This window comes from Coenobita brevimanus, chromosome 38 (assembly GCF_032717465.1).
Source record: "Coenobita brevimanus isolate Jiangsu-jjx chromosome 38, ASM3271746v2, whole genome shotgun sequence".
Classification (NCBI taxonomy): domain Eukaryota; kingdom Metazoa; phylum Arthropoda; class Malacostraca; order Decapoda; family Coenobitidae; genus Coenobita; species Coenobita brevimanus.
The window spans coordinates 23,111,469-23,127,643 of NC_136991.1; the positions used below are offsets into that span (position 1 = coordinate 23,111,469).

The 16,175-nt window shown below is 41.8% G+C and overlaps 1 protein-coding gene across 1 annotated transcript in view; it reads right to left on the reverse strand.

Moving 5' to 3' along the window:
* The window catches only part of LOC145396553 (teneurin-m-like), a 1,418,848-nt gene that overhangs the window by 976,538 nt on the left and 426,135 nt on the right, over positions 1-16,175 (reverse strand). The window contains exons 21-22 of the mRNA XM_080269929.1: positions 11,299-11,493; positions 8,837-9,046 (exon numbers count right to left, since the gene is read on the reverse strand). Of these exons, the coding sequence (XP_080126055.1) occupies positions 8,837-9,046; positions 11,299-11,493 (405 nt within the window). The remainder of the gene's footprint in view (positions 1-8,836; positions 9,047-11,298; positions 11,494-16,175) is intronic.

The following is a 16,175-nucleotide window of genomic DNA, read 5'->3' on the forward strand; positions in this document are numbered from 1 at the left end:
CACAGAATGAAACTGAAAAAGCCAAATTGCCCGAAGGATATCAAGAAATATAACACTCCATATAGATGCACAGACCTGTGGAACAACCTGGACAAAGACTGTCCAGTCTAAAAACTTAAATGAGTTCAAAACAAAATTTGACTTACTGAGAAAAAGAAAAGAGATGGGATCCCACGAGTGTAGCTCATTTCCTGTATATCACAACTAGGTAATTACAACTAGGTAAATACACACACACACACACACACAAACTTACTCTAACCCTTGTATTCCACAATGCACAATGAAATTTTAAGAAACTGCTATTAGATTATGAATATAATACAGTCTCTTCGAAGCTCAGAAAACTAGATTTAACCTTGTTACTACAGATTTATTTCTGTGGTTCTCTTCTACCTGCCTATCATGACAGCTAAGTCTGAGCATTCATATTATTTGAACTCTTGATCTAAACTCATTAGCTGTTTATGACTATGACAAATTCATTACTATGTCATTGGTTACATCATCTTTAATGTCCCATAAGGGTAAATCAGTATCAATTAAGTCAAAACCTATGATTTCCTAATTATAAACAAAGTTAATATAATAACATTATAAACTTCTAGAGTTACTAACTTGCACCTTCCTCCCACAACTAACAATGCCTGTTAATATGAACTTGCAATTTTTTTTTTTCCCAACTGTTGATTGCAGAGAATGAAAGGGTGGCAGAGGAAAGATTTAAGAAGTGGAAAGATGAAATAGAGTACAAGAGTTAGAGAGTAAAGGTGGATAAAACAAAAGTGATGATATCTGGGGAGGTGGCAGTACTGTTAACCCATTGACTGCGGCTGTATCATATATGACATCTGAGTCCAAATAGCACTGACTGCGGATGTATCATATATGATTTCTATCTATCTATTGCCAGACGCCACAATCCCATTTGGGATGGCCACAAACAAATCGCCTCCAAGTCGCCCTGTCCCCCGCCATTTCACTGCCCTGCTCGCAACTCACACCCCCCTCTCTCATATACCTCTCCACTCCATCCCTCCATCTCATCCTTGGCCTCCCCCTCCCTCTTCCCCCCTCCACCTCATTCACATTTTTTTTTTTTTTATGCAAGGAAGAAGGAACCAAAGGCCATGAGCCCGCAGTAACAGTTCCCTCCAAGAGAAAAACAAAATACAATAGACAGCCAAATTCAAGATCCGATCATTTTGAGATGTCTGGACACACTGCGTTTGAAAGACTGCAGATCATAGGCAGCAGGAAATACAGACAGAGGGAGACAGTTCCAGAGTTGACCTGTTGCATAAATGAAAGCCTGGGAGTAACGGTTAACTCTTGCATTAGAGAGTTGGACAGAAAAGGGATGAGAGTTTGCTGCCAGACAGGTGCTACGCACCCGTCATAGAGGTGGAGGAATACAAGCAGACAGTTCAGAGGAGCAGTGACCATTAAAGTAGCGATAGAAAAGAGATAAAGATGCAACACTGCGGCGAAGAGACAGAGGTTGAAGGGAGTCAGTAAGAGGAGGAGAGCTAATGAGACAAAAAGCCTTTGACTCCACCCTAGTGAGAAGAGCTGTACGTGGGGAGCCTCCCCACACATGAGAGTTGTGCTCCACACAGGGGCAGATAAAACCCCTGTATAGAGTCAACAATTGTGCAGGGGTAAAGAAAGAACAGAGTCGGCTTAGCACACCCAATCTCTTGGAAGCAGATTTTACAAGAGATGTAATATGATCTTTCCAAGATAAGTCCTGAGTAAATGAAACCCCAAGCATGTTCAAGGATGATGCAGGATTAAGCTGAATATTGTTAAACATTAGTGGGTATACCTGTGGAAGATTTTGTCGGGTTGATAGGTGTAAGAACTGAGTCTTAGATGCATTAAAAACAACAAGATTATTTTTACCCCAGTCAGAGATACGAGCCAAGTCAGACATTAGGTGTGCCATAGCCTCATCCCTTGTTTGTTGAAGTAACTGTTGAGATGGGTGTTGCGGGAACCAAATGGAAAGGTGAAGGGTGGAGTCATCAGCGTATGAGTGGATGGGGTTAGATGTACAGCTTAGAAGATCATTGATGAATAAAAGGAAGAGAGTTGGTGATAGGACAGAGCCCTGAGGAACACCACAATTGATAGATCTAGGAGAAGAACGATGGCCGTCTACAACAGCGGCTATAGAACGACCAGAAAGGAAGCTAGCGATGAAGGCACAGATAGAAGGATAGAAACCGTAGGAGGGCAGTTTGGAAATTAAAGATTTATGCCGGACTCGATCGAAAGCCTTTGAGATGTCAAGTGCAATGGCAAAGCTTTTGCCAAAGTCCCGAAAGGAGGATGACCAGGAGTCTGAAAGGTAGGTGAGAAGATCGCCAGTGGAGCGTCCCTGACGGAACCCATACTGACGATCGGAAAGAAGGTTGTGATAGGAAAGATGCCTTAAAATTTTTCTATTGAGAATTGACTCGAAAACTTTTGAAATACAAGACGTTAAAGCAATTGGACGATAGTTGGAGGGTTGGGAATGGTCACCCTTCTTTGGGACTGGCTGAATGAGAGCAAACTTCCAGCAAGAAGGAAAGGTACAAGTTGACAGACAAAGGCGAAAGAGTTTGCCTAGGCAGGGTGTAAGCACAGAAGCACAGTTCTTGAGAATAACAGGAGGGATCCCATCAGGCCCATATGCCTTGTTAGTACTGAGGCCAGTGATGGCAGAAAATACATCAGCTGAAGAAATTTTAATGTCAGCCATGAGGAAGTCAGAGGGGGGAAGTGATGGAGGAACAGCACTGGAATCGTCTAAGGTGGAATTGGAGGAGAAAGTCTGAGCGAAGCAATCTGCTTTATCAGTAGAAGAAATAGCTACAAAACCATCAGAGTAGAAAAGAGGAGGGAAGGATGATGAGGTAAAGTTGTTAGAAAGGTTTTTGGCAAGGTGCCAGAAGGAGCGGGAAGAATTCGAGTTGGAGAGGTTGAGAGCATTTAGTATGGATGAAATTATTTTTAGCAGAGCGAAGAACAGACTTAGCACGAATCCGGGCAGAAACGTAAAGATGATGTGATTCAGGGGTGGGTTGGTTCCGGTACCTTTTGTAGGCCCTCTCCTTGTTGCGGACAGCATTAGAACAAGCGTGATTAAACCAAGGCTTTCTTGCGTTAGTCAAAGGATATGAGAAAGGAACGTATGCTTCCATGCCCAAGAGAATAACCTCCATAATGCGCAAGGCACACTCAGATGGCTCATGGCCATGGAAGCAATAATCATTCCAGGGAAAACCAAAGAAGCACTGCCTGAGGGCCTCCCAGTCCGCGGCTCCAAAATGCCACAGATGACGTTTCCCTGGAGGGACCACAGGCCGTACCGGAGTGATAAGACAGGTTAAGGTGATAAAGTTGTGATCGGAGGAACCCAACGGAGAGAAAAGATTTACAGAGTAAGCAGAAGGATTAGTTGTGAGGAAGAGATCAAGTATGTTGGAGCTCTCTCCAATGCGGTCAGGGATACGGGTAGGGTGCTGTACAAGCTGCTCTAGGTCATTAAGGATAGAAAAGATGTAGGCTTGTTCACCAGGTGCATCAGTGAAAGGAGAGGAGAGCCAAAGGTGGTCCATCCTCTCCACATGGGCAAACCACCTCAGTGTGTTCCTCATAACGCTTCCTATCATATCCACATCCACACCACAATGCTCCTTTATATCCTCATTCGTCAGCCTGTCTCTCCATGTGACTCCACAGGCTCCTCTTAAATAACTCATTTCCACTGCTCTCACTCTTGACTTGTGTCCTTCCAACAACGTCCAAGCTTCACTTCCGTACGTTAGAGTTGGTATCACAATACTGTCATGTAGTAACTTTTTCACTTCCATGCTCACTTCCCTATTTCTTATCACTGCTTTCAAAGAACCAGCAACATTTCTTCCCTGCTGTACCCTTTCAAGCACTTCACCCTCCAAACCTCCATCCTTATCACACTACCCAAGTACTTAAACGTACTCACATTTTCCAATTCCTCACCATCCAACCTCGCTGTACATTCACTGATTTCACCTCTCTCAAAGACCATCACTTTACTCGTCCCTACATTCACCTTTAGATTCCGTTTCTTACACACTCGCCCAAACTCATCCACCAAGCCTTGCAGCTCCCCTTCGTCTTCACTCAACAACACAGTATCATCTGCAAACAACAGTACAGGGAGTTTCCAAACACTATCCTCTCTCACCAGGGTCACTCCAACATCCACTACCCTACCTTGTACCTCTTTTATTACCCCATCCATGTACAGATTGAACAACCATGGAGACATGACACATCCCTGTTTCAACCCAACTTTGAAAGAGAAAAATTCACTTAGTTCACCATCCACATGCACTGCAGCCTTCGCATCAATGTACAGTACCCTCGTTTCCAACACACGTTAGTCCAGCACGATTCGGGTCCAGCACGGAAAGCAATTAATTAGTATTATTTAATACGATTTAATTACTGCAACACGAGTGTGTTAGCATAACACGCACAGAGCTCCGAGAAGTGGGCGAAATCCGCAGAGTTCACTCCAGCACGATTACCCCCGGTCCAACACGGTCATACTGGACATTCCCATGACGATGATAGCCAATGAAAACTTCTGATCAAGTAGCCTTCCCCGCTCGCTATCGTGACGTGATCGTGATGCCGCCCAATTGAAAACGCTTCTGCTGTCACGTGATGTTTTGTTTAAATTTCTCCCGCCACAGCGCCACTCAGTCGCATAATTGCGTTGGAAGGTGCTTTTTTCTTGCTGCATTTTCTGCCCTTGTTACTGCATTTTACCCTGCTCACGATGCCTAGGGAGCCTTCTGAGAACCCCAAGAAGCGTCGGCACCTCCCTCAGGCCACCAAGCTAGAAAGCATCGAGAGGAAGAAGAAAGGGGAGAGGAAAGTTGACATTGCCAAGACCTACGACATGAGTGAAGCCAACGTGATCATAATAAAAAACTAAGACAAGATCCTGGCAGCCGAAGGCTATCACACGGCACTTCATACCAGGTTTGCTGAGGATACGAAGATAAATCGGAACGGTAACGTGGTAAAATTGCCGACGATACCACGGGCATTTGGAATTCATCTGGATGGATTCCTGCCGAGGATAGACGGGCAAAACAGTGTGACCAAAACCCAGGCGACTCGACAGAGAATGTATCGTACTACAGCACTGAACATTTAGCCTGACACTGAATACATATTAATATTTTGGAATAAATATCAATCGTTTTGAAACCCTTCTCATTGGCGTGCGTACCGGTTTATAAATAAAGTTGCTTCTCCTTATTCTCTACCGAGTCAGCGACAGCGATCACTTTCCACAGTCACGAGACGGGGCTCTGGCAACAGTGTGAGAAGCATACACTTTGCCAAGGATTACAGTGCTAGGACAGGCAGAAGCAGGACCTTGCATGGCTGTGGACGAAGATAGTGATTCTGAGTGTGATTTCGAAGGATTTATGAGGGAGGTTGAGGAGGAGCAACAGCCATTACCCGCTAGTGATGCCAGCAGCCATCCTCCGGGGACCCAGTAGGACTACCTACAGCCTTGGATACCACCTTCCATTCCCAGCAAGCCCACCAACACTATCCTAAAAGGTTAGTTATCATTCATAGCACAGTACCATTTATTATAATTACAATAGTACCAATATATGTATAGGTATATGGTAGGTATTTAGGGTGACTTTTCCGAGGGTTGCTGACATAATTCATTTTTCCCCATAAGCTCTATTGTTAGTCCAACACATTTTTGGTCCAGCACGTGACCCATGCATGACAATATTACCGTGCTGGATGCGAGGGTACTGTACATACTCTTCACAGCACTCAACAACTTCCCATCTACTCCATATATTCTTAACACTTTCCACAATCCTTGTCTATCCACCCTGTCATATGCTTTCTCCAAATCCATGAAAGCCACATACAACTTCTTTCCCTTCTCTAGAAACTTTTCCACTAAAGATCTAAGAATGAATATCTGATCTACACAACCTCTTCCCTTCCTAAAGCCTCCCTGTTCTTCTCCAACTAATTTCTCTGTTCTTTCTCTAACTCTGTCAATAAGTATCCTACCATAAACTTTTCCTATTATACTAAGAAGACAAATGCCCCTATGATTACCACACAATTCTTTTTCCCCTTTTCCTTTGTACAAGGGAATAATTATACCTGACTTCCAATCCTCCAGGACTCTACCTTCCTCCCAGGCCAATCTGCACATCTTCCACATCCATTCTACTACTATCTCTCCCCCATGCTTCAGCATTTCACCACACACTCCATCAATTCCTAGGGCTTTCCCTGATTTAACTTTCTTCATTGCTTCCACAACTTCTATCCTACTGATTTCTTCCTGTCTTCTCACCTCCCTCCTTCTCTCAGCCATTCCCCAGCCACTTATACTTGCATTACTTCCATCCTCTATGTTCAACAATTCCTTAAAGTGTTCTCTCCATCTGCCCACTTTTTCTCCCTTCCCCACTAGTAATCTACCATTTTTATCTTTCACTCACCTGCTAACTTCACTTCCACCCTGTCTTACTCTTTTCACCTCTTTCTAGAACATTTTCTTACAGTCCCTCCACTTTACACTCAAATTCCTTCCAAATTCCTCATCCACTCTCTTCCTGCTATAAAAAATTCTGCCATCACAAATGGCAGAAAATAAATCAGCTAGCAACTCATGGCTCCCTATGGAATATTACCATACATAGCTTATGATTTTTTACGAGGAGCAAAGCTCAGTTCAGTTACCTACAAAATGCCAAAGGTAGTGGTATGAAATCTTCTCCATGCCACCAAAGCAAATATTGGATGAAATCTCTGGATGAGTATAGGGACACGTTGTCAGATGATGACAGTGATGGTTCAGATGCTGATTTACACCTTTTCTGATCGCAAGATTGATACTGACGACACATGACACTGACAACACAGTGAAACCATAACACATCATTTGCCTCGCACCACCGCACAGGGAATATTTATTACTTCACGGACCTGTTTCAGAGGTAATTTTTTTGTTTGCTATATTGTGTTATATACCACTGAACTTGGGATTTTTCTCTATCTTTTAACAATACAGGTATTATTTTTTTCCTGGCATTTTTTTTCTAAACATTTGAAAACTGCCACACACAGGAGGTACATGTAAACAAACACTGATGCAGTGAATGGGTTAAAGAAGAGGGAGAGTGGCCATGCGCAGTTTACCACAAAGATGTAAGAACTAATTCCATCTTGTGCAGTACTCGTATCTGTGATAAGTGGGTGCATAAAAGATATAGTGGTATTAGAGGCAGACTGAGAGATACTGCTGATTTTGTGTGTGCGGTGGGTCAGGGAGTGCATATAGAGACTGTCAGGTGAGAAAAGATTGATCTTGCTGGTGAGTCTCTTGAGTGTGTGCAAGAATTTTGTCATCTGGGGGACATGTTTTGAGCTGGGAGTGGGGCTGGAACTAGCTCTGTTGCTGAAGTAAGGTGTGGTTAAAGGAAGTTCAGGAAGCTATTGCCTCTCCTGACACTGAGATGGCTCTCCCTCCATGCTATGGGATCTCAGGCAGTAAAGGAAGAGAATATTCGTAGGCTCTAATGTACAGAAATGACAATGATTAGGTGGACATGTAGTGCATCTTTGAATGCAAAGCCTGAGGAGGCTAGGTTTACAATTCTTACTCTACATTAACACTTCATTAACCTGTATAAAGGAGAATATGTATCTTTCCTATGTTCCATGCTTCAATCAATGAAGGTCCTCCTTACAGAGGCTGTAAACTGACATTCATTCATAAACTTCAGTTTGTTTATAATGAGGGAGCTGCCTGACATAGCCATACAGATGGACACTTTACTGCAATTTCCACTTAGCCAACTGCACTCACACACACACACACACACACACACACACACACACACACACACACATACACAGAGGCATTGTCAAAGTGCCAGTGAAAATAAAAGATCACAAAGCAGCCAGATCAATGACAGTTACAGTACTCTCAAGACTGCCACTAAAGTTGTGAGAAACCATGGCAAATTTCTGTGATCACTTGGATAACCTTGAACACTCAGGTTACCATAAAAGGCAATAAGACCCTCCAATCCACTGAAATTTATTTTTACAGGATTTTATTAAGGCTGGTGTCAGATGATTATGTTCACCCTTAGAGAGATTTCTTGGACTGAATGGGTTCATAAAAGATTTGAGCTTTATAATTATTAATATGCAAATGGAACTTTGGTATCTTCCATCAAAGTATGATCTTATATCTAAAGTACAGAAATTTCAAAACCATAAGACAAAAAGCATGATTTAACACTGGTGCATGACCATTTAAGAACAGAAAAAAAAAAAAAAAAAAAGTCATACATGTACAGTACATGCTTATTCTTTCAAAGCTAAAGTAAGTGCAAATGAATAATTTTGAAAGACTACAGCCATGATTCTGCAAAGGAATTTTAAATGCCAATACTCTCTGACTGCTAACAAAATCATCTGGCTTTGTCTTAATAAACTACTAAACTGTATCTGTATGACTGAAAGAGTTAAATGTGCCTGTTGTCTGACTATCGGTATTCCTACCTGCAAAACCAAAGTGTCTGGTGTTTGCTTGAGTACACAACACTGAAGTACATACACATAACTGAAGAGATTAATTATAGTTCAATATTAAAACAGTTCATGCAAGATGGAATTCACTTACATTTTACTTAAAAAAAAAAAAAAAAAAAAAAGGACTTGTAAAGTGGTCCAAGGACACCAGTAACTTTCAGTTCAGAGGTCTTAATAACTATCTACCACTCACTCTTGGAACAGTCAGAGCCAGTCCATGGTGGATTGCAGACACAGGTGTGGTTCTCTAAGCTGAAGGCACCATGGTGACTACAGTCGGGGAAACAATGGTGAGCATCTGGATCTATCATATTGCACTCGGGCCCACTCCATCCTTTCTTGCAATTGCATGTGCCATTAACACAAAAGCCATTGTCTGAGCAGGTTGGGTGGGGGCAATCCACTGTAAGGGAAGTGCACAATTAGGGATTGAAAGAGTACAGACTATGGAATACAGGTATGAGGCAGGTACAAGAAGAGCTATGGATTATACTGAAGGCAAACATATAAGTAGCAAATTACAAATCTCACTGGGCTACCTATGATACGAGGAATTATAAGGTTACATATACTGAAAAAGGAGGAAGACATCAGTAGGATGGAAGTAGTGAAAGCAATGAAGAAAGTCAGAATGGTGATAGCCCCAGGAATTGATAGAGTGTGTGGTGAAATGCTGAAGCATGGGGGATAGTAGTAGCGCGAATATGGAAGATGTGCAGACTGGCCTGGGAGGAAGGTAGAGTCCTCGAGGATTGGAAGTCAGGTATAACTATTCCTCTGTACAAAGGAAATAGGGAAAAAGGAATGTGTAGTAATCACAGGGGCATTTGTCTTCCTTGTGTAGTAAGAAAAGTATGTGGTGAGATACTTACTGACAGAGTTAGGGAATTAATAGAGGAATTAGTTGGAGAAGAACAGGGAGGTTTTAGGAAGGGAAGAGGTTGTGTAGATCAGAAATTCATTCTTAGGACATTGGTGGAAAAGTTTAAACAGAAGGGACAGAGGCTGTATGCGGCATTCATGGATTTGGAAATAGCACATGACAGAGTGGATATAGAAGGAATGTGGAAAATACTACAAAAATACGGGGTAAATGGGAAGTTGCTGAATGCTGTGAAGAGTATGTGCGAGGGTGCTAAGGCTGAGGTGCATGTGGATAGTAAATGAGTGTGCTAAGGCTGTAGGGTGAGTGGATAGCGAACCGAGTGAATTTTTCTATTTGAATGTTGGACTGAAACAGGGATGTGTCACATCTCCATGGTTGTTCAATCTGTATATAGATGGAGTTATAAAGGCAGTACAAGGTAGGGTAGTGGATGCTGGAGTTGCCCTAATGAAAAAGGACAGCATTTGGAAACTTCCTGTACCGTTCTTTGCAGATGATACTGTATTGTTATGTGAAGACGAAGGGGAGCTGCAAGGCTTAGTGTATGAGTCTGGGAGGGTGTAAGGAACAGAATCTAAAGGTGAATGTACGGAAGGGTAAAGTTATGGTCTTCGAGAGAAATGAAGTCACTGAATGTACAGTGAGGCTGGATGATGAGGAATTGGAAAATGTGAATGCATTTAAGTACTTGGGTAGTGTGATGAGTAAGGATGGAGGTCTGGAGGATGAGTGCTTGAAAGGGTGAAACAAGGAAGAAAGGTTGCTGGTTCTCTGAAAAAAGTGATAAGACATAGGGAAGTGTGCATGGAAGTAAAAAGGTTGCTAGATGACAGTTTCTTGATACCAACTCTAAAGTATAGAATTGAAGCTTAGACCTTGTTGGAAGGACATCAGTCAAGAGTGAGAGCTGTGGAAATGAGTTATCTGAGAGGAGTATGTGGAGTTACATGGAAAGACAGACTGACAAATGAGGAAGTGAAGGGAGTGTTGTGGTATGGATGTGGATGTGATAGAAACCAGGAATACACTGAGGTGGTTTGGCTATGTGGAGAGGAGAGATGGCAGAGACTAACAAGAAGAGTATATTTGAGTGAGGTGGAGGGGGGGAGAGGGAGGGGGAGGCCAAGAATGTGATGGAGGGATGGAGTGGAGAGGTCTATGAGAGAGGGATGTGTGGGCTGGGGGGAGGACAGTGAAATGGCGAGGGAAAGGGCAACATGGTGGCGATTGTTTGTGGCCACCCCTTATGGTGCTGAGGCGTCTGGAAACAGACGGATAAACAGACAGACATTCACTGTATTATGGACTGAAGAGACGGCATTAATAACAAGAAAAAATTTGATAAGATGTTGGTAGATTAATAAGACAGATAAGGTAATATGCTCTGGTGATGAATGAGAAAATGGTATGCAGTGTATTAGAAGAAAAAAATTATGGTAATATAGTACAGTATTAACAGGAATAATTAAAATAATTAAATATTTTATGTAATATACACTCTCTCAAAAAAGAAAAAATATTAACCCCTTTAATAAGGCAACATCTTATCACACTACCCCTCCTGCAATATTGTTCAAAAACTTCATTCAACTCTACGTCTGAAGCATGTAATTAAGGCTATACATAATCCCTCACATTTTGAAATAGTCTCCTAGGCTGAATAATGCATAATTATCTGATGACAAGAAGCATATAGTGTATTAAAAAAGATGTCACTAGACTGCAGTGGGTAAATACATAATCAAAGCATACAAAAATAACAAACTAACCATCCTGGCAGAACTCTCCAGTAAATCCCTTTCCACAAAGACAGTGACCATCATGACACTGTCCACGCCCATTACAGTCTGGCACCTCACACTCGTGGCGGCGCAACTGACACTCTCGCCCCTTGTATCCAGGGTTGCAGCGACACTCCCCACCCACGTATTCACCATGCCCAGAGCACAACACCTTACACACCACTGCAAAAACAAAACTGCCACTAAGATAATAAAACTTACATCATACCTTTCCTAATTACATACACACCACTGGAAAATCAAAAAATGGTATTATGATAGTGAAATATGTGTCATACCTTATTACAAGTTACCTAATCTTACTTTATTCTTTTTTGCTATTATGTCCACAATCAATTAAAGAAGAAAAGCACATTAAGTATTACTGCTATGGATAATGCCGATTTGTCAAATGCTGCCAACACGCTGAAAAATATATTATATTCTGAAAGAAATCTCTAGCAGTGAGGAATTACTGTACTAAGCAACACTGCATAACCTAGCTGCTCAGTACAATTACCTTTCTCTTATCGTAAATAATTACGCTGAAAACTATATAAGACAAAAAACCACGGCAAAATTTAGGGCACGAAGTCATCAACCCCATCGCCATGATCAACATGCTCTAACCTCAACCCCCCAATACGAGTTTGTTATGGAGTGACTATTTTTATAAACAGATGCTTCTTTGTTCCCACAGTCAAAATAAATTATCATTATCTTTATCACTAAATATTATACTGGCCATTCCATACAAGACTGAATACATAAACATATGAAAATATACCATATACTGTATATAAGTATACATTTACTGTCTGGACTACAGAATAATAAATAAATGTAAAGCAGAACCATGAATACAAAGGAAAGGCTGACAGATATGTTGAGAGAGAGAGAGAGAGAGAGAGAGAGAGAGAGAGAAAAATACTAACTCAACTATGGCAATGATATAATAGTGGACAAAAGTGGAAAAATATGAGAGAGAGAGAGAGAGAGAGAGAGAGAGAGAAGAATACTAACTCAACTATGGCAATGATATAATAGTGGACAAAAGTGGAAAAATATGAGAGAGAGAGAGAGAGAGAGAGAGAGAGAGAGAGAGAGAGAGAGAGAGAGAGACTAACTAGACTCTGGCAATGATGTAATAATAGCGGAAAAACATAAAGAAAATACCCAGTACAATTTTTTTATAGCTTGCTAAAAATATAAATTCATTGTATTCACCAATAAAATGGAGTTTCCCCTCCCAAAACTGAAATCACAGAACCTATCACTAATAATAGAGCAATAAATGTATACAAATCACTTCTGGTCATGGGCCTCCACTTTATACTGTGTATTTTCTCATTTTTCTTGGGACTGGCCTTGAAAACTTTCTCTGTCGTTTGAATTGTTGATTCAAAAAGTATATTCACAATATGATCAAATATAAGTGAATGCATTAGAGGGGCTACAATGGCAGAGTCATCAATTGCAAGCATCAGACCCTAGTTTTCACCTGTGAATCCTGATGAGAAATTTGATCTTTTATAACCCAAAATGTCGCTACGTAACCACCACCCTCCCTCCACTTCCTTTTCCTCAATATCACTAAAGTCGTCACTACTGAGGACTTCATTGGAAAGTCATCACTCTTGAAGTCATCTATTGTTGGTTGGTGCGTGACTCTACACTGCGTGACAAGCCAAATGGTTTCCTGTACACCAGGAAACCATTTACTATGCTGGGTGGTAACCATATAACCAAATTTGGCTCCTGGTGGTTTAGTGGGTAATAAAGGTGCTCCAATTGGATTGAGCCGGTGAAGGTTTATATCCAAGGGGTGGTTGGGGTTTACTGCTCACGTAATGCCACTCAGGGATGAGTGAGGCTGGTCACTCTCATCTTAAATGCCAGGACCAACTTTCCTAGCCCCGGGCTCCTACGCTCCTCGTGGGGCAACATAGGATTAGCTGATGGATGGATGGATGGTAAACATTATCATCTGATGAATCATGCATAGCCCTAATATTTATTCTGTAATTCAACCATTTTTCACAACAAAGTGGGTAATCCACAAGAATAACATTTCTGACCATGGCCATAGAGGCAATGACTCTTCTTCCCCTGTGACCCACTACCCCAGGAAAGCATTCCTTAATAGAATTTTTATAGGTGGACTGAAAAAATGAGTGGAGCTCATCTTTCCTCTCAGTACCATATACGCTAAGCACAAAGAGATACAATTATTCCCCTGTACAAAGGAAAAGGGGAAAAAAAGTGTGGCAATCATAAGTGCATTTGTCTTCTTAGCATAACAGGAAAAGTATATGGTTGGATACTTACTGACAGAGTTAGGGAAATAACACAGGAATTAGCTGGAGAAGAATAGGGAGGTTTTAGGATGGGAATAGGTTGTGTAGATCAGGTATTCATTCTTAGGTCTTTAGTGGAAAAGTTTCTAGAGAAGGGAGAGAAGTTGTCTGTGGCCTTCATGGATTTGGAGGAAGCATATGACAGGATGGATAGACAAGGAATGTGGAAAGCATTAAGAATAAATGGAGTAAATGGGAAGCTGTTGAATGCCATGATGAGAATGTGTAAGTGTGCTAAGGCTGCAGTGCATGTGGATAGTGAACAGTGTGAACTGTTTTACTGAATCTGAATATTGAATTGAAACAGGGATGTGTCATGTCCCTATGGATGTTCAACCTGTATATGAATGGGGTTATAGAAGTGCTGCAAGGTAGGGCAGTGGATGTTGGAGTGGCCCTACTGAGAGAGGACAGTGTTTGGACGCTCCCTGAACTTTTGTCTACAAACGATACTGTTTTGTTAAGTGAAGACAAAGGAGAACTGCAAGACTTGGTGAATGAGTTTGGGAGAGTGTGTAAGAAAGGGAATCTAAAGGTAGGGAAGAGTAAAGTTATGGTCTTTGAAAGAAGTTATATAAACCACTGAATGTACAGTGAGGCTGGACGAGGAGGAAATGGATAAAGTACCTGTACTTGGGTTGTGTGATGAGTAAGGATGGAAGTTTAGAGGGTGATGTGCTTGAAAGTGCACAACAAGGAAGAAAGGTTGCTGGTTCTTTGAAAGCATTGATGAGGAATAGGGAAGTGAGTATGGAAGTAAAAAAACTCGCTGCAAGACAGTATTGTGATATCAACCCTAACCCTTTTCTTTTCTTATTTTTTTAATACTAGGAAGAAGGAACCAATGGCCAGGAGCCAACAAACTGTTCCCTCCAAGAAAAAAACAAAAACAATACAGGAGAGAGCCAAATTCAAGATCTGATCATTTCAAGATGCCTGGACACGCTGCATATGAAAGACTGGAGATCATAGGAAGCAGGAAATACGGACAAAGGGAGACAGTTCAAGAGTTGACCTGTTGCATAAATGAAGGACTAGGAGTAACGGTTAACTCTTGCATTAGAGAGCTGGACAGAAAAGGGATGAGAATTGTTGCTAGACGGGTGCTACATGCCTGTGGTAGAGGTGGAGGGATGCAAGCAGACAGTTCAGAGGAGCAGTGCCCATGGAAGAAGTGATAGAAAAGAGATAAAAACGCAACAGTGCGGTGAAGACACAGAGGTTGAAGGGAGCCAGTAAGAGGAGGAGAGTTAATGAGATGAAAAGCCTTTGACTCCACCCTATTGAGAGGAGTTGTATGTAGGGAGCCTCCCCACACAAGAGAGTTGTACTCTACACAGGGGTGAATAAAACTCATGTCTAAAGTCAACAATGGTGCAGGGGTAAAGAAGGTATGGAGTTGGCTTAGCACAACCTCATGTCTTGGAAGTAAATTTTACAACAGATGTAATATGATCTTTCCAAGATAAGTCCCGAAAGAATGAAACCCCAAACATGTTCAAGGATGATGCAGGGTTAAGCTGGCTATTACTAAACAATAGTGGGTACGCTTGTGGAAGATTTTGTCGGTTTGATACGTGTAGAAACTTAAACAATAGCGGGTATTCCTGTAGAAGATTTTGTCGGGTTGATAGGTAAGAACTGAGTCTCTGATGCATTAAAAAAAAAAATTATTTTCACCTCAATCAAAGATACGAGCCAAGTCAGACATTAGGTGTGCCCGCTTGCTGATGTAACTGCTGAGATGGACGGTGCGGGAACCAAATGGAAAGGTGAAGGGTGGAGTCATCAGCATACGAGTGGATAGGGTTAGATGTACAGCTTAGAAGGTCATTGATGGATAAAAGGAAGAGACTTGGTGATAGGACAGAGTCCTGGGGAACACCACAATTGATAGATCTAGGAGAATGATGGCCGTCTACAACAGCGGCTACAGAACGACCAGAAAGGAAGCTATAGATGAAAGCAAAGATAGAAGGATAGAAACTGTAAGAGGGCAGTTTGGAAATTAAAGATTTATGTCAGACTTGATCAAAAGCCTGTGAGATGTCAAGTGCAGTCGCAAAGCTTTCACCAAAGTCTCGAAAGGAGGATGACCAGGAGTCTGAAAGGTGGGTGAGAAGATCACCAGTGAAGCGTCCCTTACGGAACCCATACTGATGATTAGAAAGAAAGTTGTGATAGGAAAGATGCTTTTAAATCTTTCTATTAAGAACTGATTCAAAAACTTTTGAGACACAAGATGTTAAAGCAATTGGATGATAGTTAGAGGGTTGGGAATGGTCACCCTTCTTTGGGACTGGTTGAATGAAAGCAAACTTCCAGCAAGAAGGAAAGGTACAACTTGATGGACAAAGGCAAAAGAGTTTACCTAGACAGGGTATAAGCACAGAAGCACAGTTCTTGAGGACAACAGGAGGGACTCCATCAGGCCCATATGCCTTGTTAGTACTGAGGCCAGAGATGGCAGAAAATACATCAGCTGTACAAATTTTAATGTCAGCCATG